The 26,699-nt window shown below is 57.6% G+C and overlaps 1 protein-coding gene across 10 annotated transcripts; it reads right to left on the minus strand.

Annotated features, from left to right (window-relative positions):
- Window positions 1-1,056: 1,056 nt before the first annotated feature.
- Window positions 1,057-26,423, minus strand: WIZ (WIZ zinc finger). Of its 10 annotated transcripts, none has more exons than XM_039867659.1 (13): window positions 26,268-26,423; window positions 24,620-24,883; window positions 19,625-19,697; window positions 15,954-18,082; window positions 14,617-14,940; window positions 10,537-10,707; window positions 9,080-9,583; window positions 7,635-8,024; window positions 6,486-7,037; window positions 4,886-5,413; window positions 4,270-4,689; window positions 3,775-3,970; window positions 1,057-2,740 (listed from the first exon to the last, which is right to left on the minus strand). In XM_039867659.1, exons 2-13 carry the CDS (start codon window positions 24,822-24,824, stop codon window positions 2,581-2,583), a joined length of 5,652 nt encoding a protein of 1,883 aa, XP_039723593.1. In that variant the 5' UTR covers window positions 24,825-24,883; window positions 26,268-26,423; the 3' UTR covers window positions 1,057-2,580. The 10 variants fall into 10 exon arrangements, with proteins under 10 accessions (XP_039723593.1, XP_039723600.1, XP_039723601.1 ...); XM_039867661.1 differs by lacking the exon at window positions 26,268-26,423 and adding an exon at window positions 25,836-25,852 and having other exon boundaries at window positions 1,615-2,740; XM_039867660.1 differs by lacking the exon at window positions 26,268-26,423 and adding an exon at window positions 25,628-25,778 and having other exon boundaries at window positions 1,615-2,740.
- Between the last annotated feature and the right edge of the window lie 276 nt (window positions 26,424-26,699).

Here is a 26,699-nt window from a genome sequence, read left to right on the forward strand (position 1 = left end):
CAGAAATAGAGTAATTGATCTGACGACCAAAACGTGCTTCACCATAATTCAGATGGGGAAGGGGGAGTGTGAAGGGGTTATAGCTGAAATAACTGAAGAGATTAGTAATGAGTTAATAATTGATGAGTAGTTGAGCATTCATTGTACTATTCTTTTGTAGGGTTGGAATTCTCCACAATAAAATGTTAGCAAAACAACTCCTCGCCGCAAAATGGGGTTTCTGCAGAACTTGCTGCCACATGGGACAAGGTTTATGATGCATTGACAAACTCCATATATGAAGCACATAAAACCGATTGATGTGCACTTCAGCTTTGGGGCTCATTTGTATCACCTTCAGGGACACCTGCCTGTCTTCCAAATTAGAGCAGTCCCCTGGAACTTCTCCTGGGGAGCTTCCTTCATGGCACATAACACAGCCATCATTTTTACCCTCATTTGATGATTTTAACATCTAACCCTTTGCCTCTGAACAGAACGGCTTAAGAAGGGGCATGTCCAGAAGTTTTAGGAAAAGACTCCTCTGTAGTAAGAACTGTATGTGACCCTTTCAAGGACTCACACAGCTATTATTACATGATTGTGGGTAGGGAGGGGCTTCTCATGTTACTTTATAAGTTCTTGCATCATCTGAACTTTTTAAACATCCAGCTTATCATCACTTTTATACTTTTTTCACTAATGTGTAAAAAGCAGAATGAAGTGCCTTTGGGTCAGCTCTCATCTCAAGAGATAATCTTGCTGCTTTCAAAGTCTCAGACATGCCCACCCACAATGTAGGAATGACAGCACTGGTTGAGGCCTTACTTCACCAGGCAAATTATGTGCCCTGACCTCCCACAAGCATAAAAGCCAAGTGTGCAGACCAAGACCACTCCTGTGGGCATGTTGTCACAGCTTCTTGGCCCCTCCTTCCCAGGTGGGTGCACAGTGGGGGCCAGGGTAACAGGATTTGGGGCTGGAGAGGTCCCTTCTGTCTAAACCTCATGAGGTCATTCCCACTTTCCAGCCCTTGGCTGTTTAAGTGAAAACAATTAGCTGAAAAACCACATGCAATAAACAAGGAGCAGCCAACAAAATCTCTTAAAATCTCAGAAATGTTCAATAAACATTTGCAGAGCGAGAAAATAAATAACATTGCAGAGGAGCCAGCAGCTCCCTTTTCCCCCTCATGTTACTGGGGTTCAGGGAGCATGTAACTCCCGACAAGTCACATGTCTTGAGGGCAGGCCAGTCCCAGCTCTCTGAAGGCTCCCAGCAGCTTTGTACTCCTCCCTCCCCCAGCAGGTCCCCTACACTGTCGCTGGACAGCTCCTGCCTCAGAGAGCCCTTCAGCCTGTCGCTTCTCCATCCTGACTTCCTTCCTGGATCAGCTCCTCTGCTCACAGGAGCCACTTCACCAGCTGGCCAGAGCCCCTAAACATGTCACTGAGGGTCAACAGCTGGGAACTTGGGCTCATCTGCAGCTGAGTCTGGTTGGCTTGGTGGCCAGTGGGAAAACCCAGGGCTTCTGGGGGCTCTGGGTGAAGGAGACTACTTGATCCCAGTCTTAGCTGCCAGCCGATGCCAGCCTGTCCACTCTACAGAAAAACACACGCTGGCCGCCTGCCCCGGGGTGTTTCCAGAAGAGAAATTTAATCTAATTTACATACTTCTAGGTACATTGATAACCAAAATGTGGCCACTGAAAAAAGTTAAAAGATTGATCAGCTCCCGGTTTCTAGCTGGCCCAGGATTGCAAAATAAAAAGATCCACGTTCCTTATTCTCTACACAAAACGCGTTTTTAAAAAAGTGAAAGGTCTAGGGAGCTATACATAGAAAGGAACAGTGAAAAGAGAGAGGGGGGTGGAGGTGGGGAAGGAGAGTCCCACCCCCACCCCTCCAGGGCCCGGAGCCCCTGAGGCTCTGGGGGGCCTGGACATGGCAGGAGGCAGCTGTCAGCTCTGAGCTCTTCCCAGCTAGGAAGGCCCCTCTGGGGGAGCGTGGCCAACAAGGATTTCCGTGGCATTGTGGGCTCAGTGGAGGCTCCCAAGCCCCGGTGGGCCAGCAGAGGGAGCGTGCCTTCCCCTGAGCAAGCACCGTGGCATGACGTGGTTGTTGACTCGGGAACTGGGGGGCTGGGGCAGATCCCGGGTTCTCACGAGGTGCGTGTGTGCGTGCATGCGTGTGTGTGTGTTCGCGTGTGCGTGCGTGTGAGAAAATATTAACGAGGGCAAGAAGGACAGGGGGTCTTTGGGGTCTTTGCAAATGGCCACGGATGGCAAACAGAGCCCCACCTGGCTGCTAGACTCAGGGGAGTGCTGGCATTCCTCCCCTGTGACAAGATCTCCTGCCACCAGGGACCTGGCTGCTGCCCACACTAGGTGGGCGTGGGCTGAAGGAAGATGCCCTGGGTGTGGCCCCAGAGTCCTCAGGCTGAAGGAAGGGTGCTCCGGCTGTAGTGTGCCCGGCCCCTGAGGGTGCCGGTTTGAGGTTTTGGCTTGCTCCTTTGGGAACGGAAAAGAAAGAGGGAGAAGGAGGAGGAGACCGAGGAGGAGTTGACAGAGGTGGCACAAGAGGGATCTGGAATGCTTTTGTGTTAGGGCGCCTCTGCCGCTGCTGTCTGTGATGGTGGGGCCTGGGGATCCTCGGGCGGGGGGTCCGCTTTGGAGAAATTCATCTCCAGGATGTGCCGCTGTAAGTGCCGCACCCATTCCTCTTGGATGGAGAGGGGCCCCTGGAATTCCACCTCACAGAACCTGTGTGGGGGACAGAGAGAGGGAGGAGTGGCCAGTGCAAGGAGAAGAGCTGAATGAGTAGCATGGCCACACTCTGAGAGTCTGGCACATCTGCTGCTGCTCAGTGTGGACAGAGCAAGCCCAGGATTTGAGGGAAATGGGCCCAGAGCCAGATGTTCTCCCATGGACAGCTATCTCTACCCTTCATGGGGTATTGGTGGAGTCTCCTGGAGTCCCCATCTCTATGCTCAGGGCATTCTGCTGGTTCAGTGCTAGGTGCAGGCCACCCAGCTTCTTAAGCACTTCCTCCACCTGACTAGAGCATGTGCACTGATCAGAGAGAACACAGAGCAGCAGATTCTGCTCCGCCAAGCTCCAGGACAAAAAGATGGAGCTGGGGAAAAGGGGGTTGGGCACTAACATCCTGCTCATGCATCCAACTCACCAGCTCCCTGCCCTTGCGGCCTTCAGGGAGATCTCACAGTACAGGGGATCTAAACCTAAGCTTGTGGCTGCAGAGACGTGGGTTCAAATCCTACTTCTGACCTGGCCTATGTGACCTGAGGTGACCCCCTCACATCCCAGACTCCCAGTTTTCTACCTCTGATGTTTACCTGGACTTTGATAAGAATGAACTAAGACCTGTTCTTTTCTTAATCATGCAGAAGCTTGCTGAAGGCTTACCGTGTGCCAGGCACAGTTTGATTACTTTATAAATATTCAACTCTATTAATCCCCATAACAAATCAATCAGGTAGGTCTGCTATCAATCCCACTGTATAGCTAGGAACTTTGAGGAATGGAACAGGAAGTCCTTGCCCAAGGTCACCAAGCTGCTAAGTGTCAAGGTCTCGCTAACTTTACAAAATTCAGGGTCCAGCCCAAGGCTCTGAGGCACCTCTTTCTGTGAAGAGCCCTTAGCCTGGACCCAAACTGCCCTGGGGCATCTCTGAGGCTCCTTCTCCAGACCCCAAGCAGCCCCTGTACTGTTTAGAGGCTCTAGGTAGACAAGCTCCAGGCGAGTGGCCTCTCTCCCTCCTCCAGGGGCCTCATACCTGCACTTGAGGGTGTAGATGTTGCCGACGAACTTGACCAGTGACGTCTGGGGAGGCCGGGGCACCAGGGAGGGGACCGGTCGGACTCGGGGAGGGGGCTGCCGCACCTCCTCCAGCTTCTGCTGCATGTCATTGATCTCCTCACCTCCCCTGGCTGCAGAGGCATCTGCAGGGCGAGCTTGTCGGCGCTCAAATTCTGAGGTGGGAGAGGGGAGAAGAGGAATGGAGGATAGCTGGAGGGCGAGGCCCCTGGAGAGGCTGCTGCCTTCAGCAAATGATGAGCGGTCACTGTGGAGATTTGTAAGACAGGCCAGCTGGTGACTGGATGCCACCTGGCCCAGTGACAGGTGGGATGGCAGATGAATGAGTAAACGAGTGAGCAACCAACTGAGGAAGTGACTCCAGGGCAGAAGCACAGCGGAGAACCTAAGGGGCAGCCAAGTGGACCTGCCAGTGCCCACCGCCCTCACAACCTTCCGCCCCCCAAACACTCACTGTTGATGTTCTGCCGCTGGTGCTCCTCAGCCTTCACAGTGCCTGGTGGGCTGGCTGCTAGAGGCCGCTCACCACTGTCAGCTGCCCGGCCAGCCTCCGGCCCTGGCTCACCCCCAGCACTGCGGCCCACCACAGCCAAGCCCCCGGGTGCCAGCCCTAGGGGTGGCCGCTTGTCGCTGTCACGGCCATGGCCAGCACTACGGAACTTCTTGGTGAAGGGGCGGCCGCCCTGGATGTAGCTGCGGTAGGCGCCCACCTTCTGGGGCCGGTGCTTGATCCACTCGCTCAGCGTCTCAATGGGTGAGCCGTTCACACACCACTCAGTCACGCCGAACTGCCGCAGGTGCGCCCGCGCGTGGCTGGCCAGGGCCTTGCGGTTTTCGAAGTAAAGGCCACACAGCTCACAGCAGGCCTCGGTGGCTGCAGGCAGAGGGGGCGCTGCTGAGCCTCAGCCCCAAGGGAGCAAGGATACCCAGAAGGCGCCGCCCAGGTCGGGAGCCAGTCCCGCCTCCCACTGGTGCCTTGACCCCCACAGGGGGTAGGCATGCGTGTGACAGTGCCCGGCCCTGCAGGCCCCGGCAGATGCCCTCCCGGGACCCTGCCACCCGCTGCTTACAGGAGTGGGAGGTCTTCTCGTGGAGGGTCTTTGCCTTGAAGGGCAGTTCAGTCTGGATGTAGGTCTTGGCCTTGACCTCTGCAGGGAGGAGGCGGTCCTCCTGCAGGGGCCGCTTGGCTGCCACTGAGCCCAGGTAGCTGGTGGCTGAGGGCTTGGCACCGGTGATGGGTGCGAGGCTGAGATCGCGGGGTACCTGGGCTGGCCCAGCTCCTGGTTTGCCCGGCCGGCCAGCCATGGGCGCCAGCGGCAAGAGGGGCTGCACAGGCCCAGGAGCTGATGTGGGGGGCCCATCCTCAGCCAAAGCAGGGGCCAGGTCTCCGGCTGGCGGCTCCTTCTTGATGAGGCATGGCTTGGACTTCTTCTTAAGGATCTCTCGCAGTGTGTCGATGGGTGAGCCATTGACAGACCACTCAGTCACACCCATCTGTCTCAAGTGGGAGCGTGCGTGGCTGGACAGGCCCTTGCGGTTCTCAAAGAACTCACCACAGAACTCACAGCGAATGTCACGCACTGGCTCTGCCCGGGATGCTGCACGGGGTCGAGGGAGGGGAAAGAAGAGGGCAGTGGCTGCTAGTAGGAAGCATCCAAGCTCAAGGCCAGTGTTAAGTGCCTGACTGCCCTGTCCATGCAGCCCCAGACTCAAATGACCTGCTCCTTCATCTTCCTCCAGGGACCCTTTTGTATGTTCAGCCCTTCTGCTTGTTCTGTCACTTCAAATTCTAGCCGACTTCAAGAAAACTCCTTGTGATATGGTGACGTGTGAAGGAGCAAGTGCTCCCTTGATCCTGGGCTCAGATGCCAGCATGGCTATGACCCTGTGAGATACTGGGCAAGCCACTTCCCCTGAGCCTCAGTTTCTTGCTCTGCAAATGGAAACCTCCACCCGCCAGTGTCACTAGAACAGCCTAAAGTGGAGCCTGGAGCAGCTGGCAGGAAATCAAATGATGAGTGCTAAGGCCTAGGGCTGGGCCATCTCACCTGCTGGGCACACAGCAGGAGGTCAGCCAACTGGACAGTTCAAGAGAAAAATGAGTGATAGGGACATTACAACCACTGCATACACACAGCTTTGTTTAACTAGGTACACCGTGCTAAATATTTTATACCACTTCAGAAAACTCTAGAGTAGGGATCATGCTGATCTCCATCTTTCAAAAGAGGAAACTTGCTCAAGTTCACATATTGGTAGGCAGTGGAGCAGTTGTAATCCTAACTTGAACCTGACTCCAAATGTCAAGCACTCAGTCACCACAAATGTCAGAAAGACGGTTTAGATACCCACTTCTGATGGGTCTATAGTTCTGCCCATAGCAGACATCACTAACGGACCCCTGTAGTCTTTCTCCCTGGGAATCTACTAATCGACTGATGCTGGCACGAGAGATAGAATCTTTTTGCCACCACTGAATGCAAGAATGAAGAAGAATCAAGAAGCAGCTCAGCTGGAAATGCACACAGCAGGACCACACAGTTAGCCCCTTGTCCTCTGAACCTGTGTATCCTCCCTTCTATTTCAACTCTGGGCCCTCTAGGTACCCCCAAGTGGGAGGAGGCGACTCCCTTATCTGTTCTCCCTGCCTTGCCCCAGGGTCACACTTACACAGGTTCAGGGGAGTCATGTCTTCCCGCGGCGCTGCCCAGGGACCTTCGGACAGGTGCGGCTCCCCATGAAGGGCCCCTGGCAGCATCTCACGCTTGATCTCCACCCGCATTTGTTCAGGCTTCAGCTTCTTGGTTAGGGAGGGTGCAGCCAGGCCCGGGAACATCTTTCGGGCCGTGGGAGGAGGAGAGGCAGTCGGTGAGTGGCCCAGGGGGCTGCCTGGTGGTGGTGGCAACTTCTTGGCCAGGGGCGAGAGGTGAAGGTCTGCAGGGCTGCGGGCTTCCAGAGAGCTGCCCGGACCTCCGCTGCCCACCACCTTGGCCAGGGATTTTGGGCTGGGTCCTGGCGGGTTAGGCGGTCCACCGGGCCGAGACTGGGTCCGTCTCTTGAGGATCTCCCGCAGTGTGTCGATGGGTGAACCATTGACGTACCACTCAGTCACACCCATCTGCCTCAGGTGTGAGCGTGCATGGCTGGACAGGCCCTTGCGGTTCTCGAAGAACTCGCCGCAGAACTCACAGCGGATATCGCGAGCTGGCTCTGGGCCTGAGGCTGCAGCGGGAGGAGAAAGGGACAATTAGCACCATGGGCACCATCAGCATCATTACCTGCGGGTCTCCTGGTCAGCTGGGCATGGGCAGCAGCATGCCCACAGGGTGGGGCGGTGGTAGAGGGCAGGTGTAGGCCAGGGAGCTGAGGAGTGGGGCAGGGGCCTGACACCTGGCAGGAGTGAGGGGAGGCTCTTGGGAGCCATGGGCCCTCAGTCCTGAGAGAGAAGGACAGAACCAAGACTCCACCACTCTGCGGGTCCCCACACGGACTGGGGCAGGAGGGCAGGAAGTGGCAGCCTAAGTGCCACATGCCATCCAGACCAGGGACAACCATGGGCACCTTCCACACCAACAGGCAGCACCCCACCCTTGGCCTTCATTCTCAGGGAAGGTCACGGTCATGGAGGTCAAAGGCCAAGAGAGAGGGCCTAACAGCCGACTGCTAACGAGATCTCTGGGCAGAACCAGCCCACTGCTAAGGGCCCCTATCTACTCCCTTCCCCAGCAGGGAGGGAGTAGGAAGGGGACCATGACCCCCCCAGGGGGGGGGGGCTCCAGGGCCCGCAGGGAGGAGGGGGCGGCTGAAGCGAGAACCTACAGAGGTTGAGAGGAGACGGCTCCACATCAGAGGCCCAGAAAATGCCGGCGGCCGAGAGGTCCTGCTTCCCCCAGGGGCTGGCCGTACCCGCGGCCTTCAGCTTGGCCTTCTTGGCCGGCGGTGGGGGGGGGAGCAAGGAGAGGGCCGCGGAGGCGGGAGGAGGCCGCCCCAGCTGGGCCAGCACGCCGCGCCCGGGTGGGAGGCGATTCTGGACGCCGACCCTCCTGATGAGCCCGTGGAGCACGTCTATGGGGGATCCCTTGGCATCCGGGTCGCTGACGCCCAGGTGGCGCAGGTGGGCGCGGGCGTGGCTGGACAGGCCCTTGCGGGTCTCAAACCAGGCACCGCACAGCTGGCAGTCCAGCTCTCTGCCCCCGTCACTATCTAAAGCTGCGGAGACAAAACACAGGGGGGGTTCACGGCCGCCACCTTGGCCGGCCCTGGGGGACTGAGGCAGGAGGGCCTGGTATGATTCTCAGCTGCCCAGGCCATCCAGGGGCCAAGACTCATGCCGCAGATTGATTTTAAGAGGTTCTGGGAGGCAGGAAGCCCTCCTCTCTGCCTGGCCCTTTGGCATTAAGGTGAGTGTAGAGATCTCAAGGATGTGGAGTAGAGAGGCAGTGGCCCAATTCCAGGGGTCCCATCTGATGCTCCCAGGCCCCTGTCCCTGGAACCCCAGCTATGGGAGCTAGCTATACAAGGTGGGTAGCAGGTACAAAGCAGGGACCCACCCAGCTGCCCACCATCATGCAGCTGAAGGCACACCTGCTCAGGGCCCTGCTCCTAAAAGCACAGACTGTGAAAGCAGCTTTATTGGAACCTGAGGCGCCAACTGGGGTGCCCCATTGGGTGGGGGGCCAGACCCTGGGCTCATCCCCAGGGTCTAAGGGCCACCAATATGTGGGAAGGCCTGACTTCCCGAGTTAAACCTGCTCACCGTGCCTGGGGGTTTCTTCCCACACTCCACCTAGCCAGGCCTACTGGCAGCCCAGAGGCACAGCTCCACCCCCAGCACAGTCAGAGGTGCCTCTGCGCAGTACTGCTGGGCAGGATCATAAGATAGGGCCAACCACGGACCCTCCTGTCAGGTGGACCACTTGTCTACCTGCAGGACCCAAGATGCCCAACTGGAACCCTGGTTACCTTCCCTGCCCCAACCCTCAGGCCCAGAGAAGGCCAAAAGCTACCCTTAAGTGGCAAGGGTGACCCTAGCTGGCTCAGCAGCTGTGGCCAGGCCTCCGGGGGAAGAAGAGCAAAGTGGGAGACAGGTGATAATATGCAGCACAGCCAGCCCAACAGGAGACACAGCACCAACACTGACCCAGTCAACCCAGGACGCAGGAGCTGCGATCCCCGTTGCCCCCACCCTGGGCCCCATGGCCCAACTCGAGGCCCCCGCTCTCCCAGTGCCAAGACCTCCCTCAGCTCCCAGGACCCAAACTCACTGAGGTTCAGGGGCCCCTCGTCCTCAGACTGAGGCCACTGTGCCTTTGGGGAGGCTGGCCGGGGGCTCAGGGACAGCTGGGGGCTCTTGTCCTCAGGATTCTTGGGGGTAGGGGAGCCCGTCAGGGCCAGTGGTGCCTTCTTGAGGAGTGGGGAGCTGGGTGGGTGGGCCAGGCCCTTGGCTGAGAAGCCAGGAGGTGACTTGATGGCCTTGTTGACAGCGGGGACGTCCAGGGGCTTGGCCAGAGTGAGCAGGCCCTGCCGGGGAACCCCAGCAACCACCTCCTTCGGCGAGCTGGACTTCTTAGTCAGGCCCGGGGGCAGCCCGAGGGGTGTGTCGGGCAGGCCCTTCTGCTTCACGAGCTCGTAGAGAAGGTCGATGGGGGCACCGCTGCTCTCGGACTCAGCCACACCCAGCTGCCGCAGGTGGGACCGTGCGTGGCTGGACAGGCCCTTGCGTGTCTCAAAGCAGGCACCGCAGACCTCGCAGGTGGTCAGGCTCTGGGCTGAGGGTGAGACGAAGGCCAGGAGAGCCAACTGTGAGGCCCTGCGGGCTTTGCTCTCCCATTTCTTCTCCCTTGGGGCCCCCACTCACCCAAGCTCCTTGCAAGGGCTTTGCTTCTATCACGCCCCCGTGATCCTTAAAATGAACCTAATGAGTCAGGAATTGGCCTGTACAGTTTGCAGATAAGGAAACTGAGTCTCAGAGAGAAGAGCTGTGCCCAAGGGCACACAGCAGGAAGCAGAGTCCTTCTGTGGTCCAGCCAGTGGAACACCTTTTGGATCTCCAATATACCAGTGTCCTGGCAACAGGTTTTCATGCAACTGCTGACTTGCCAGCCACATGCTTCACAGAACTAAGTCCTGACCACTGTCTGCTGCTCAATTCAGGCCCCAAACACTGGGTTGGAGGCCCTACCTACAGCCCCTATGATGCCCTGCACCTCTTCTGCAGAGTCCTTATCCTTGCCTTTCTGCTTCTTTGCCTGAGACAGGCAGAGACCACTTTCAGAGACCACTGACAGCAGAGACCACCTTCACAAACCCAAGGACAAGGGCCATCTCTCACATCCCTGGGGGCCAGCATCGTGCCTGTCACTACTCAAAAACAACCTGAGAATCAACACTCAGACACAGCAGCGTCATGAGAAAGATCAAATGCTAATGAGGGTCAAAGTCAGCCAATGAACTAGGTCTGAGTGTGAGCCCTTGACAACCATGCCTACTACCTCTCCAGATGCCCCTCCCTCACCCAGTGAGGGTGAAGCTCAAGGCCATGTGTGCCCAGGGCATCAGCAGCTCAAGAGAGGAGACAGCTGGGTGTCTCCAAGGTGCCTTGGGGTACCAGAGAGAAAGCTGTGGCCAACCTGGGGCCCTGCATTAAACCCCAGACCCAAGAGGTCCCTGTGAGTGTGACCAGCCAGGCCAGCACCACCGCCCTGCCACATAGGCCACTCACCCTTGAGGTCCGGCAGCTCTTGCTTGCTGCTATGAGAAACCTCTGCAGCTACTTTGCTGCTCAGCCGATTGGCCACCTGCTCCAGGGGCCCGGGGACAGGCAGACTCTTCTTGGGGAGCTGGGGAGAGCCCAAGTCCATGGCCACCATGGCGTTTTCCTCAGAACTCAGGCCTGTGAGGTTGGGAAGACAGGCTCAGCCCAGGCAAGCCAGATTGTCTACCTCTATAAGGACTGACAGTGAGGGCAAGGTGGTAGGCGGTGCCTTCTTCCTCATCCTTGGTGCCTGCTCTCACTCTAGGAGGTAGTTCACGCCATGAAAGCTGAGGCTCCATCCATAATCCCCAGAGCCAGTATGACACGGAGACGTCAAGGCTGCCCACTGATGGCAGAGACCAGGAATAGCATCCAGCCCAGTCTCTGCACATCCAGGTCAGAGAACGCAGTGTGAGTCTGAGTCGAGACTCCTAATCTAGGAGATCTCAGAGAAAATCACTCTCTGGGCAGAATTTGTGGAGAAGAGCATCTGTCAGTCTTAGGGGGCAGGTTGAGGCAATCAGCAGGGGAATTTGGTAAGAGAAGGCCAGGGTTGGAGGCCAGAGAGGCAATGCTGAGGTGGGGAGCCAAGGACAGGGAAAAGAGTCTCCAAGGGAACTGTGGGGAGTCTCCAACCAGACAAGACGGCTGGGGCTGGGGCTGGCCTACTTATCACAAGCTGAGCCCTGAGTGGGGTAAGGTTAGAACAGGGAGCCTGTCTGGACCAGCAGGGATCTGACTGGGGATAGGCAGAGTGGGAATCACAGAACTTTGTATAAAGTTCGTGAAGAATCCATCAGTCCAGTAAACTTCCTTGAGTGAGGTGTGTATGAGAACAGAGAATCATGGTGCATTTTCATGGTCTACTTTTTCAGAGAAAGGGACTTGAGAGGGCTACTGAGCCCCAGGTTTAGCGCTTACAGCATGGACAGCGCTCTGAGTGTGAAGAAACGGTGTGTCAGGGCTCTGGAGGCATTCACTGGTATGAGTGGGGAGCCTGGGGTCCCCTGCTCAGTTTGATTCCTACGGAAGCAAGGAAAAGGCAGGTAGAGGGGGCCACCAGGGCTGGGACACCGAAGACTTTGTCAAAGTCTGCGGGTGAAGTGGGCGCGTCTGTCAGATGGGAAAGGGATAGTGTCAGAACTGAAGTGACATGAAGTGGGTTTCCGCGCTGGAGAGACCGGAACTGTGGCGAGGGACGCTACCGGGGCTCCAAGAGGAGCGAGGGGCATCTGTCAGACAGGACGAGGGTCCCACGGGGCGGCTGAGACGAATGATTTTGTAGCCCGGTACCCTGCAAGCAGCGACAGGAGGCCCGGGGCCCGCGCGAGTGGAGGGTCTGGGGGGAGGGGACGTCCCGGAGACTAGACGGCGGGCGTCCGGAGTGGCGCTGGCAGGGGGCGGGCGGGACGCCGACTCTGCCCTCCCAGCACCCTCCCCGGCTCGGGCTCTTACCCAGCGCGGGAGCGGGCCCGGGCCCGGGCTCCGGCTCGGCCTTGGGCCCGTCCCGCGGCGGCGGCGGCGGCGGCGGCGGGGGTGGGGGCGGCGGCGGCGCCGGGAGGGCCGCTGGGCCCGGGCTCGGGGGGCCGGGCGGCGGCGCCCCCGCAGGCGCGCGCTCCCGGGCACCTCCCGCGCGCGGCCCCGCCGCCGCCTTGCTCTCCGCTTTTGTCACTCGGCACTGGGCGGTGGAGGCGGCCATCTTGGCTCCGGCGCACGCGGGGCGGCCGCTCCAGGCGGGAGCAGCCGAGTACCGAGCGACACAGCCGAGCCCGCTCCGCCCCGCCCCTCGGGGCGCGCCCAGGGCAGCCGACCGAGCGCCGAGCGCCGCGAGCGAAACCCTAGTCCTGGTCCCGGCCCTGCCCGCGCCTTGGCTCGCAGATGCACGCACGCACGCTCCCACACTCCCTCAACGGCCACTCCAGTCCGGGCCTTGACGGGCTGGGATACTGTCCCCTACCCTACCCAGGACAGCCCTAAGGCTAGGTTGGGAATCATCCATCTACACCAGGCTCCCAGAGCCACGACAGGCGGAGCTAGGACCTACCCCAGGACCCTGATCCATTCCATTCCCTGGAAGTCCCTCCGCGTCGGGGATCCTGAATTCCCAACCACGAGGACTACTCTCCCCTCCCCCCAACATCATGCTGACATCACTGTCCCACAGTCCTACAGAACTCCCCATTCAGCCGGCACCGCATTTTCAGTACAACCCGTTTCTCCCTAACACCAAGCCGATTGCCCCGACGCTGTTCCTTGACAGTTGGGTGGGGCCAGAACCTGACCGTTGGCCCGCCCCCAACCTGGCACCCGCCCCCTACAGCCCACTTAGGAAGGGGTGGAAGAGGCTTTTAAGACAGCCTTGCAGGGCCATTGCCCAGACCTACTCTTAATCTTGGGCATCCTTCCTCAAAGCGAGGCTCCCAGGATCTCCTCAGTCACTCCCCCACACCCGGTGTTCACTGAAAGACTGATCACACCCAAAAGCTGCCTCTTTCAGTACTAACTGGGGGTCTGGCACATTGGTCTTCGAGTGGAAACAGCTTAGCCAGAACTGAACCTGAATACTAGGTGTGTAAGGGGTGTGAGCCTGACATTCAGGCCTCTGTGGGAGTGACAGAGAAAGAAAGGGGCAGGGCTGGAGCATACAAACTGCCAGCTGTGCCTCCCAGCCACCCCTAAGACACCACAAACCTAGCCAGGAGTGGGAGTCGAATGCCCAGGCGAGTTTCAGCAGAGGCAAGAAGCCTGAAGACGTGTTCCCACTCGGCCTTTCCCCGAAGTGTGACCTCAACCAGTCACTATTTTCTCGTCCAAAGAAGAAATGGGGCTTTCATAGCTCCACCCTCCCCTCTGCAGACCCTCAAGTGCCTTTCACTGGTAAGGGGGCTTGCAGATGAGACAAGCCCATCCTAGAGTACAGATCTAGGTAGGACCCTGGAAGCTCCAGACAGGAGAAACAAAGAAGGAAGTCTCAGCCCCTAGACAATTCCCCCTGTTCAGGCACCCTCTCCATTCCCCAAATCCCATTTACTCCTCATTGCTGAGGCCTGGGCTTTGAGGTTCAGTAATGGCTCCAACAAAGCCAGGCTTTGCAAGGCTGGGTCTTTCACCTTTCCGCTCTCTCCACAGTGCCCAGCCCCTTCACCAAAATATTACTTCTGGATTTCCCATGCCATCTTCATTGGAGAGCCCACCAAACATAGTGTTCAGAAGTCTAGTGCTACTGCTTTGTGGCTGTGACAAAGCAAATGACCCAGTTTCCTTATCCATAAAACAGGACACAGCAATCCTTAGCTTCATGGAATTGCTTTGCAGCACACATGAGATGAAACCTTAGTACACAGCAAACACTCAATTATGGGAGCGATTATCACTGCTGCCGGACAAAGTAGGCACCATTGAAAATCTACAATATAGATTCTAGATCTGCACTGTCCAGTAGGATTGGACTAACATAGCACTAGCCACCTTTCAAGTGTTCAATACCCATATGTACAATAGCACAGATATTGAGAGAATATTTCCATCATCTCAGAAAGTTCTACCAAACTCTAGATAGAAGATGTCATTAAGAACAAAGATCTGGAGCCTGACCTGCTTGGGGTTTCAAATCCCAGCTCCACCACTTCCGGCTGTACGACCTTGGGTAAGTTAAGTAAGCTCTCTGTGCCTCAGTTTCCTCATCTGTAAAATGGGGATCATCATACCCGCCTTATCGGGTTGTTGTGAGGATGTACACAAGTTCATGTTTGTAAAGTGCTTAGAACAGTATCCGGCTCCTAGAGATCAGTAAGCATATGTTAAAATCACTGTCAGGCAGTGAAGAGTGGAACTGGATCCAGGAGGAGCCCTGGGCCAGCCCCTGAGAAAAACAGAAGTGGGCCCTAAGTGGCAGGGCAGTTGTGAGGACAGTTGTCAATGTACTTTGTAGAGTGACTTGAAACACCTTCAGGAAAATGGAGTGGCTGCCCCCATCCCATCCCTCCGTCCCTCTGGGCTCCTGGGAAAGGTCAGGGCTCCACACCTGCCCGCCTTCTCTCCCCTTACCATCTCCGTAGGCTGGCCCAGGGTCCTCAGCCCAGGTGGGCAGGAAGGGCACTGTGAGAGGTAAGCGGGGCCTGCGGGAGGTCAGATAGCCACCAGGTGGTCCCCCAGGCTCACGGCCAAGGGGGCTGGGGGGCCTCTCAGCAGCCGAGGTGGCCAGCAGCTCCTGCAGGATGTTGATGGGCGACACAGTGAGCTCCCAGTTGGTGATGCCAAAGTCACGCAGATGGGCCCGGGCATGGCTGGAGAGGCCAGCCCTCGTGTCAAAGCCAGCCCCGCAGAAGTCACAGCGCATCAGGCTAAAGGTGCCAGGGTCGAAGTTAGCCACTGTGGAGAGAGAGAAGACATGGATTACCTGGGAGGGAAAAGGGGTTAACTCTCCAGTCCCAGCCCTCCCCTCTCCTGGGGCTGCTCACCCTCAGAAGGTCACACACCTGGTGCTATTCCTCACCTGGATACCTCCCTTCCCCTTTGCTGATTACGCGCCTGCCTGCATTAGCTCCTATGTCCCCCCAACTCCAAGAAGTCTTCTCTCTTGACCTGCCACATTCCTCCTTCATACAGCTTGCTGCATTAGGGACCACACCCTTAAACATTTCTTGAGTTGTGAATTTGGAATCATTTGGGTGAGTGTTTAATTAAGACCCTTCTTGTGCCTAGAGCTCATTTTTCCTGAGCTTCCCCCATCACAGACCTGGTCACTCAACATCATAACTGCCTGGTTTCATGGTTGTCTCCCCCTGCCCCTCACCCCCAGCGCATGTGCACACACATACTCTCAAACACCATACCAGAACCTCCCCAAGTGGGCTCCATGTCTGCCAGCATCAGAACTACCCAGGGTACTCGTGTTGGAGACAGACCTCCAGAATCAGAACCTTGGTCCCTGGGACTCTGTATACCTCACAGGCAGCCCTGGGGGTTCTGAAGCCAGCCAGGGTTCTACCAATGCTGTGACTAGGCCATGAACTCCAGGAGAGCAGGGACTGCCGTTTCATTCACTGCTGTGGCCCCAATGCTCAGAACAGAGGGGACATCACTCAATAAATATTTGTCAAATGAAGGAACCAATGAAATCCCCTGCCTGGGGCTGACCCTCTGCCTATAATTCTTCCTTCAGCTTCTGGAAGGGCCAGCATATGGGGGCATCCCCACACCTCCACCAATGTGGTAGCCTTTGTGGCTGCTCCCAGATCTTCCCAGGGGGAGGCCCCAACTTCACCCCAGCTTGGTACTATGGGAGGATTTAGAGTGAGGGTTGAGTGGTTCAGACTCAGGTGCTCAGCCATGCGTCTTGGGGGCCTTGGAAGGAGATGGGTGCTGGATTGAAGTCCCCCTACCTTTTTTCTTCTTCTTCTGGAAGGAGAACCTGCGTTCGATGGCCTTCACCTCCTCGGCAGAGATGAAATGCCGCACGTTGTAGCTGACGCCCACGCGGTTCAGGTGGCCGCGCACATGGTTGGCCAGGCCAATGCCGTTGTGGAAGCGATCGGGGCAGTAGGGGCATTTCCGCTCCTCGTGCTTCAGCGCCACCGCTGGGTCCCCATCCAGGAGTGCATCCAGCCCCAGTGGGCTGCCCAGTGGTGCATCCAAGAGTAGGAAGTCCAGGGGGTGGGTGGCCCCCAGCCCCAACTCCTCTGGCTGCAACCTTGGGGGTGCCCTGGCTTCCGTAGCCAGGATCTGGGACCCTAGCCTGGCCACTAGAACCACTGGCACCATCTCACGGAGCTGCTGCTGCTGTGCTGGTGAGGCCTCGGCTGCCTGCAGGGCTTCTCGGAAAGTCCGCTTCAGCTCCAGGGCTGGCTCTGGGATGAGGCCAGGGACAGCTGGGGGTGGAAAGATCCCATTTTGGGGGGAAAAGTCCATTTCCGAGGCCAGTTGTATGTCTTCCTCTTCCTCTTCGCTCCAGGGATGCCTCTGGTCCCCTAGTTGGGCTGAAAGCCCCTGCAGGTGGACAATATTTTTGCCTCTACTGGGCTGTAAGGAATAGGGGGTGGATGCTAGTGGTGAGGGAAAGGCTGGCCTTCCCATAGGCCTCTGGCCCAAGCCACGCAGGAGTGGCTTTGACAGTGGGAAATCCCTTGTGTCCAGCTGCTGGCAGCCTGGGCCAAAGGCCAGACTGGGGTCGTATCCAGCAGGGTTCTCCTGCCATGAGGGGGCCAAGAGTGGCTCAGCATTGCCAAAGTAGTCCTCAGTGGCTTCAGGGAAGCGGCCATATGCATCCTGGCTGGTGCCAGGCTGGCTGGCAGGGTCCTCCTCGAAAGCCTCGCCATCCTCCTCCCAGTGGGGATGAGCATGTACAAGCCTCACGTGCTCCCTGAGCAGGCTCTCGCTGGGTGCTGGGAAGCCACAGAAAATGCAGGCACTGAGGCCTGACGAAGCTCCATAAGGCTGATAACCAAGGGCAGTAGTGTCAGGGCCAGGGCTGCCACCGCCAAAGGGCTCCTTGGCAGCCTGGCCTGGTGGCTCGCGTGCATGCAGCTTGGCATGCTGCACGAAGGCCTTGGAGGAACTGGTGCCAAAGATGCACTTGGCGCACTGTAGCCTTGCCTCCCGGCCCTCATCACTTGGGACCTGCTTCAGCTTCTGGATTTCCTCAAGGATCTTCTCCCGGGAGGTCTGGTGCAGCTGCCGATGCTGCTCCAGGTCACTGGGGTCAGCGAATGCCCAGCCACATTCACCACAGGCCAGCGGGGCCAAGTCGGCTGGGAGCTCCTGGCCTGGGGCTCGGCGGTGCTGGCCCATGTGCTCCAGAAGGTGCTCCTTCTGCTTGAAGTAGATGCTGCACTCGACGCATGGGAACACAGCTGGGTCCTCATCCTCATCCTCATCTGGGCTGGTCACCACCTCGGCCACCTCCTCTAGCAACTCACATAAGAAGGGCCCCGTCTGGACCGGAGGCAGTATTGGCTGTAGCCGCTCCACAGATGCCTCTGAGTTAACTGTCCAGGTCTGCGTGGCCACCTCCGAGGCCGACCGTGGCAGGCCCCACTCGGCAGATGACTGGGCTAGCCCTTCCAGGTCCGTCAGGTGTTCTCTAGTGCCCACCATGGCCACATCAAAGGTCTTCATGGTGTCTTCCACAGGCACCAGCACTGTCCTGAAGGAGGTGAAGGGCAGTGGTGGGGGTGGCAGGTCCAGGGGCAGCCCTGAGTCCCGGGTTGGGGCCTGCTCATCCGTATCTTGGAGCCAGTCCAATCTGGAGTGGCCCCGGGGGGACTTCTCCAAGAGCTTCGGTTCACCCTGGTGGTGTAAGAACCTTCTAGAGCCCTGGAGCTCAGCATGGGGCTTCATGGTTCTCACAATGACAGAGTCCTTAAACCTCCGCTCAGATGGGATGCCCTCCCCGGCCTCCTGGACCACGGGATGCTCCCAGGGCCCCTGGCCATCAGGGAGGCCAGGGAAGTGGCCCAGGAGATGGGGTGGTGGGGAACCCGGCCGGAAGTCCAGGCTGCCTCCATCCCAGCAGCTGTAAGGAAGTGCCAATGGGAACAGGTTAGCCATGGGCCTCAGTTCCCCTTCCTCAGGCAGGGGAGGGGTATCTCTGAGGCAGTCTGAGACAGGCCCCAGAGACCCAGCCCAAGGGTGACCTTAGAGGGCGGGAGGTGGGGGGAGTACACGTGGACCCTTCCAAAGCCATTGGGCCAAAATCCAAATTCAGCTCCTAGGATGCACCCATACATGTAGCCCAGCCCTTCTGCAGTGCGGGTGAGTGTGCAGAGACCACACTGGGGTCACAAAGTGTGTCCCTAAGTCTGGTGGCACAATCAACTCTCATCTGTCCCTCCGGAGGGCCCAAGGCTCTGACTCATATTCTAGGGTGCTTTTGTCTTAGTCTTCCTCAAACTGGGATGATTTAGTTTATCTAGTTTCACCTTTCCAGCAAATTTGCTGAAACTCTGTGGCATGAACAGCTTCACGGGACATAGTTCCCCCACCCCTGCCCCTGCACCTTCACTCTTGGAAGGGCAGAGATAGGAGAAATGCAATTCCCCACTCAGCCTCTGGCCCCAGTGACCCTGACCTCTGTTATGGGAGTGGGGAGGTGCAGCCACTTCACTAAGCCTCTGTTCTCAACCCTAAAAATGGGACGAGTCCCAAGAACCAGGAGCTTCTGCACCCTTGTGCAACATCTAAGGAACTCTCTCACACCCATAATCAAAGAAAACTTAATACTTGGCAGGTGGTCATTTAAATGATCCCAACCATAGCCCTTCAACAGGGAACTTTGACCACATGTAGTATAAGGTAAAGATGACACAACTCAGTGCTGGGGAAACGCTTCGCTTGGCCCAATGCCTGGCTCCCAGTCAGTCCATGACTAATGTGGTTCCTACTATGACTATTCCTGATCCATCTCCCTTCATTTTCAAGATCCTGCCTGCACAAAGGGCTGTCGATCATACTTTCTAAGCCCCATCAGTGACATGATACTAACGGGACTATCCCCCCCGAGGGCTGTGGCAAAAATTGAGTGGGGTAAACCTGTGCCGAGAGCTCAGAACACAGTAAGCACTCAATAACGGAGAGCTGTTAATAATGATATGAGCATTATTACATATTGGCAACTGCCACACCTTTTAATAAAGGGGCACTGGCACCAGCATTGCTGTCAATTCCTGCTCCTAGCCAACATCCCTTGGATCCTCAAGGCAAGTTTGTAAAATGCATCTCAGGGACTTTACAGATGAGAAAACTGAGGCTCAAAGAGGCCTGGCATCGTTCTAAGGGCCACCTGGCAGAGTGAGGACTCCAAGGGTCCAACTTCCAGGTTCCTGCCCCTCTGGCTCTGCTCCTGGCAGGGATAATGAGAGTTGACCGTCTGTTTTCATCCCAGTCCTCCCCGCAACCCCTACACATGCCCAAGGGCTTGCCTGCAGGGAGCCACCACCTTTTCTGTTCTCCTGATTCCCTCCTGTTCCCTTCTTACTCCCAGGGGCTTCTCTGGGGCCTGGACACGTCTTGCTTGCCCCCCTGCCCTCCCTGAGGTCAGGGCCAGCATGGCACTCACCAGCTGCTGATCCGATGGGTGGCGGAGGTGGCACGGGGGAGGGCTTCGCTGAGGCCGGGATGGGGCTGCCCGTCTGCAACAGAGAGGGGAGACCCTGAGGGGCTGGGGTCCCCCTGGCTGGGGCCCTTTGTACCCCAGCTCCAGGAGCCCTGCCGGGCACCTTGGGAGGGCCCTGCTGGCTCTCCACCCCTCTCCCCTGAGAGGCCTTTGGCCTCTATATTCCTGAGCCTTGAAGGGATTTCCTTGGAGGAGTCCCCTTATCATTCCTGGGGAACCCCAGGGGCTTGTGCCTTAAACCCTCCTCTCTTTGTCCCTACTGGGCAGTCAGGGTGAATTTTAAAAGTCACACCCTGGTAAAAACTCACCTGGCTCATATCTACAGTAAAAACCAGATTTGCAAACCACCACCTACAAGGGCCTGCGAGGTCAGACCTCTGCAGGTCTCTCCAGCCTCACCTCTCTCTCCTCATCCCTCACTCACTCTACTGACTGCTCCTGAAGACTCAAGCCCACCTAACTCTGATTTCAAGGCCTTGCACTGGCTACTCCTCTGCCCCAGAGAACCCTTCCCTAGCCACCTGCTAAAGTGAGCTCCTGTGATTTTTCTCTCTTGTCACCTATTTTGTTTATTCCTTAGCACTCTCTGAAACTGCCTGGTTTATTGTCTGGATAACTGCTTGCCTGTGTCCCCTGATAACATGTAAGCACTCCCTGAGGGCAGGGACCTTTTCGGCCTCATTCACTGCAGCATCCAGTGCCTGGCACACAACAGGTGCTCAATCAATACTAGCCAGATGATGAGTGAACAGCCCTCTAGCCCGAGCTGTGGATGTCCTGACCCTGCCTTCCAGACCCCATTCTAGGCCTATATCCCCTTCCTGGGACCCCTTGCACAGATAGAGCCAACTCTCCATTATCGCCTGTGGAGCCAACGCCGGGAGCGACCACAGGGCTTCTAGCCTGTGTCTCCTCTGTCTGCCACCACCACCGCCCCCGCCTGACGCGGGTAAGCATGCCAGTCGGGGCTCCTGCCAATGGCCTGGGCCAAGGTTAACACACTGGGGGAACTTGCACCCCGTCCAGAGCCCAACAGATGCAATTGCTGAATTAGCTTCAATTTGAGGAAGGGCCAGGAATGGACTAGTGCCGAGGCTCATTCTTTTTCCAATCCCCTATCATCAAATTTGCCCAGGACAGTGAGAGCTGACTGTCAGGAGCCAAAGAATTAAAAGTTCGGGCAGGGATGGGTGGAAGGGTCAGAAAATTGTAATCACTGCCCAAGGATTGATCTGCTGAGCCTGAGAGAAGGGCTGTAACTGTCGTGTGGCCTCTAGAAGGTGAGGATGCTGATGGGGATATAGCAATTCGTTGTCCAGAGCAATTTACCATTCTTCATACTATTCGTATTTGGGGCCAATCATTCTTCAGTGGGAGTTGCCCTGTGCATTGCAGGATGTTGAACAGCATCCCTGGTCTCCACCCAGTACATGCCAGTAGCCCCCTGCCCTGCCCCCTGCAATCATGACAACCAAAAATGTCTCCAAATATAGCTAAAGTGTCCCCTAGGTGCAGAATCATCCCTTGCTTGAGGACCCCTGCTTTAGACAAATGGGGAGCAGGGCCAGACCAGGGGTATGCTTGGATACATATGCCGGCATCAGGATGAAGGATGGGGCAGGTGGGGTATTGGAGAGGGTGTGATAGTTGAAAAAGCCAGACCTGGACCAGTCAAGGGAGCAAGACCACAAGCATCAGAAGCTTCTCAGGAGGAGGCAACCAGTTCACTGGCAACAGGCGCCAGCACAGCCACTAGTCTCAGGGTCCAGGCGTCCTGCTTCTGAGACTCCAGGTGTCCCAGATTCAAGGATTCTGCGATTGCCGTTGTCTAAGAATTCCATGAGCCCCCGAGCCGTGTTGGCCTCTTTGAGCAGCTCCAGTGAGGCTCCTATTTTTAGTGGCAGTGACTTTGAAGGAAGCAGGCCAAGTAGGACCCCGTATCCAAGGCACCTGGGGGCCAGTGGGCTCACCCAGCTGGTGGGGATCCAGAAGTCTCTATGGGTCAGACAAGGCACCCAGGACGCAGCCCTCAGCAGTGGTCATGCCAAGGGGCCCTCATGGACTTCCGCCTTTTGGGGTCCCCGAGAGGTTTAAAAATGAGAAAGGGAATACAAGAAGGGTGTCCGTGAGCAGCCCGAACCACGCCAGGCAGCATGGCTGAGGGCCAAGAATCTAGACTTTGGAGTCAGTTGATACTAGTTTAAGGCTCAGCAGTGACCGGAAGGGCATGCCTTTCCCATTCTAAGCCTCAGTTTCCTCCTATGTATGGTGGAAACAGCCATCAACCCAGTCTCGCAGGGCAGGTGACTGATGCCAAGGAAATCACAATAAATGCTCCATCCAGAGAGGCAGTGGTAGTGGGGAAAGAAGAAGGTAAGAGTGCCTGGGCGGGGGAGTGGGGGTTGGGGCTGGCTCAGAGACACCCCAGGTTGGAAGCTGGAGGCTGGCCCCAAAGCCTTAGGCCTCCGCTCATTCCATGTTCTGATTTCCTCCCCAGCCTGAGGCCCCATGAGGGCAGATATGATGCGTTGTTCGTCCCCTGGCACCCTGGTTTCAATGCCAGGCACACACCAGACTCTTCGTCAATCCATGTGGACCATCTTAGCCACCCAAACCTTGGCTGCACCTGGGAGGCCAACCAGAGAGGCCAAACATTGAGTGGGCAGCTGCAGGGAGGCTCTGGGGTTTCCAGGCCAATGGCCATACTGGAAGACAGAGGAGGCAGTGGATGCATCCATGTCCAGGCGGAGAATTTTGGAGGTAGACATTCCAGGGGTCTCCTTGGGGGACTCCAAGGGCTAGATGGAGCTGAGGGAGGGCCCAGGCTTCGGGTGGAACAGCAGCCCCAGAAACAATTCCTATTTATAGACATCACAAGACTCCTAGGGCAGGTGCCTGTGCCAGGGAAGGGGGGTGGAGCAGGCTGAGAGGGCAGCAGGAGGTGCGGGGGGAACGCCGTGTCCGAAGCCCAGGCCCTTCTCCAACCTTCAGGCTGAGACCCTACTTCAAGCCATCCTTGCTCCCATGCCCCTATTTGCCCAGGGACACCACTAAGGGTGGGCCTGGCCCCCCTTAGCAGCCACAATCCCCTCCTCCCCAGGCACATGCACTGGACCCTGGTTGATTCCCTGGGGGACCTTGAGGACACACCTACCTACCTACCTGGAGCATTTGCCAGGTAGAGAAGAAACACCCAATTCCTCAGAACCAGAATTAGAGAGGACCCTGGGATCCCAGCACCCATTCCCTGGGGCTCCCACAAAGTCAAGGTCCTGGGAGTGCCCTGTCCAGCCATGTGACCTAGGACAGGGCCCTGTCTCTCTCTCAGCCTCAGTTACTAAGGGTTTGGAGAAGGGGATTGCTATGGTTCCCTGAGTACTAATACTCCATAGGTCTCACCCTGCCATCCCCCTGCATGATACCTTCAGGTGCCACCAGACACCTTCATGCCATGTATATGTGGAGCCCATTGCCTTACTCACTGTTCCTCATCTGTGACTCCTGGATGTACCCCGCCCTCTACACCCCGCCAGGCAGGGCCAGGCTGGGCTGCCCCCATTGTAGTCATAACACCTGGCAGCTGATCTGTCTCCATGATTCCAGATGGCAGGGTCCATGAGAGTGAAGATGCTGCGTGCACTTGGTTACTGGCTGTGCCCAATGCCCAGCCCTGGGAAGATGCTCTGTAAATATCTGAGCCCCACAAGCATTGCTAAGGGTTAGTGGGGGCAAGTCAAGAATGCCTTGACAGAGCATGGTGGTTAAGAATGAGGGCTGTCAAGCCAGGTTACTGACTAGCTTTGTGACCTTAGGCAACTTAACCCAATCGGGTTCTCAGTTTCTTCAACTCTAACACGGGACAATAATAATCAAGGCTACCCCCGACAGGGTTCTTTTGAGAATGACATATAGTCACGTAAAGGGCTTGGCATGTAGAAATCCCCCAACAGGGTACTACAAGGAAACCAAGGCCTTCAGGGCAGGCCAAGGAAATGAAGGGAGATATATCTGGTGCATCAGCTTGCACTGTACCCACCACTCTTCAGCCACACGAGGCTCCTGCCTGGTCCTTGAACACACCAGGCTCCCTCTCACCTTTGCATCTGCCATTCCCTCCACCTGGCTTGCCCTTCCCATCATTCATTCCATGCTCCACTCAAATTCCACCCCTTCAGGGAGGTGTTCCCAGGTTCTCCAGGAACGGGCCTGGTACTTTGTTGAATACCTTCACAGCATTTGTCTCTACCTGCCCTTATTATTTAGTTGTTTGTTGTCTGTCTCCCCTACTAGAATGTCAGGCCTCTGTGGGCACGGACTTGTATCTCTTTTGTTTATAAGTTGTATCCCTAGCACCTAGAACAGAGATTGGCACATAGTAGGTGCTGAGCATTTAATGAACAACAAATCTTGAGGTGGGAATGGTGTGAGAGCCCCTTTTTCTGGGTAAACTGAGGCACAAAGGGACATTCAGTATCCCTGATTACTAAGTCTCTCCCCAGCCACTAGAGGGCACAAGCTGTTTTGCCTCATGGCTCAGGGACAGAACTCACCAAAAACAGTGCAGCAAGAGAGAGCCAGGATAGACTGCTGAGGCAGAGAATGCCTGTGGAACAAGTGGGCTTATGGCAGGGAGCTTGGGGTGCTAAGCTGGGGACCTAGACCCCATTAGTGTGCTCAAAGGAGGGAGCCAGACAGACCTGAGCTCAAATCCCAGCTCCTTACCACCCACTGGGGGATCTTGGTTAGGTCATCGGCTCGCAGGTCCGTTTTCACAATTATAAAATGGAAACCTAAGCAGAGTGCAAAGAGAAGGCTCTGGACCCAAGCAGAACCCAAATCCCAACTCAGCCGCAGCTGGGCTGGGTGACCTGGCCCTCTCTGAGCCTTGGAAACATGGGACTGGATGCTCTCCCAGGGCCACGGGGCCCACCCTCTTACCAGAAATGCCACCTCTGCCATCCAGAATGTCTCGGGGGCCCTCCTTGGTGACAGGCAGGTAATGAGTGGACCGGAAGATGCCACCATCACCCTCTGCAGCCTCAGCCCCACCTTCAATGTCCTCTCTTGGTGCTGGGCCAGGCAGTCTCTCTGGGCCTCGAGGACGGTCTGGGGTGGCCAGGCCGCCTGCCAGGGGCCCATCCATGGATTCTCTCTGCTTGGCTCCACTCAGCTTCCTGGCTGGCTCAGTGAGGCATTGTAGGTCTGGGGGCAGAGAGACAGGTGCTTAGGAGAAGTAGGAAAGAAACTCTGCCTCAATTTCTCCTTCCCTGAAGCCACAGTCCTCACCCTTGCAGCCCAGTGCCTCAGTTTATCTCCCAGCCCAAGTGAGCTAAGTAAATGGTGCTGAGGCCCTATCCACACACAGTGTACCCTAGATGGCTCTTATCGTCAGCATGCCTCAGTCTCACCACCAACAATGCTTCTCTTTATCAAGATCCTGTTCTGCCTCAGTTTACCCATCTTTACAGATGCACTCAGCCACCTTGTTTTCTTCTAGCATTAATCCTATCACTTCTCCCAGATGCCTCCCTTCTGCACTTTCCCCAATTGTGCCCTCACTTCAATGCACATGCATATACCTCATGCCCACACCTTAGCATGCATACCGGCCACTTCTACACTCTGATCCTATATCCTATGTCAAGTCCCTCCATCATTACCCCTGCACTTTTCCCACGTTCTAGCTCTCCCCCCACACCCGACCTTAGGGTATTAAGTATTAACCCCTTCACCCTCACACGCAGCCTCGAGTGACCCCAGCATTAACCCCTTTACTTCCCCCCAACATTACTGCTCCTGCACACCACCCAGCCTGGGTTCCTCTACCCCACCCTCCCAAGATCCCTCTAGTCTGCACGCAAAAGGGATGGATGGGGCTCTTGGTCCAGAAATGAGGACCTTGGGGAGGCCGTGGGGGTGGGGGTTGTCCTCTCCACCTATAAATACCTTCAAGGTAACGGCAGAAAGTGAAGGGCAGGAATGAGGCGCTCTCCCAGGGGAGATGGTGGGGAGGCCCGGCCCAGGCAACCGGGGCGGGGCCGGGGCTCCAGGCCTGGCTGCAGGCGCTGCCCTCGGGGGCCTAGGGGCTCCCAAGGGGCCCGTCCATGGACTGGCAGTCGTGGCAGGGGTCCCTTCCCAGGCCCGGAAAAAGCACCTGCGGGTGCCCACCGGGTGGGCACTGCTCGCGGGGAACCGGAGGGATCGCAACTTCGAAGCACTTTGGCAGCGTGGGGTGGGGGGCTCCTGGCTGGACGCCTCTGGGGGGTCGTAGGGGTGGGAGTGGCGCTGCGCCAGCCCCCCCTCGAGGGGCCAGGGTCCGGGAGATGCGCCCTCGCCCGTGCATCTCGGGGCGGGAGACCCCGCGGGACGTGCCGAGGTGGGGGGGGGACACCTGCCCCAAGACCCCGCTCCTCCCCACCTGTGCGGCCCCCCCCCCGACCCAGGCCCCGCCCGCCCTACAGCCCCGCCCGCCCCCTGCCGCCCCTGCCCCGCCCCCGAGTCCTGCCTGGCCCGGCTGGCCCGGCCTCCCACTCCCCGCGCCGGCTCCGCCCCGCCCGCGGGCTCCCCAGGCCAGGCCGGGCCTCACCAGAGAGGCGGCGCCGCCGACCGGGCTCCGGAATTCGGCGCTCCCCTCCTAGGTGCGGCCGTCGCTGCCGCTACCGCTGCTGCCGCTACCGGTGCCGCGGCCTCCGCAGCCGCCGCCGCCTCCACCGCTCGGGCGACATTGTCCCTTTAAATTGCTCCCCCCGCCGCCCCGCCCCCCCGGCGCGCCGCCGTGACCTCAGCGCGACAGCCCCGCCGCGCCGCCATGATGGGGAGGTCCAGGGCGCCCCCCTGCGCCGCCCCGGGGGGCGGGGGTGGCCAGCGGGCGCGCGCCATGTTGGGAGTGGCCAGGCGGGTCACCCTTAAAGGGCCCGCGCGGCCTAAGAGTCCAGGGAGAGGCTCTATTACCATGACAATACTCTAATCACAGTGGCTCCTCACCACCCCACTGGTTCTTCCAATGCTATGCTTGTTA

Source organism: Pteropus medius, unplaced genomic scaffold, assembly GCF_902729225.1.
Source record: "Pteropus medius unplaced genomic scaffold, Ma_sr-lr_union100, whole genome shotgun sequence".
Taxonomy (NCBI): Eukaryota; Metazoa; Chordata; class Mammalia; order Chiroptera; family Pteropodidae; genus Pteropus; species Pteropus medius.

Bases quoted from the DNA above. Each gene is read 5' to 3' on its own strand.
- WIZ (XM_039867659.1), bottom strand. From the start codon at position 24,824: ATGGATGGGCCCCTGGCAGGCGGCCTGGCCACCCCAGACCGTCCTCGA. The intron at 9,584-10,536 runs GTGAGTGGCCTA...TCTCACCCTCAG, and splicing joins AGAGCTGCCGGACCTCAAGG to CCCAGAGCCTGACCACCTGC. The intron at 4,690-4,885 runs GTAAGCAGCGGG...CTCTGCCTGCAG, and splicing joins CGAGAAGACCTCCCACTCCT to CCACCGAGGCCTGCTGTGAG.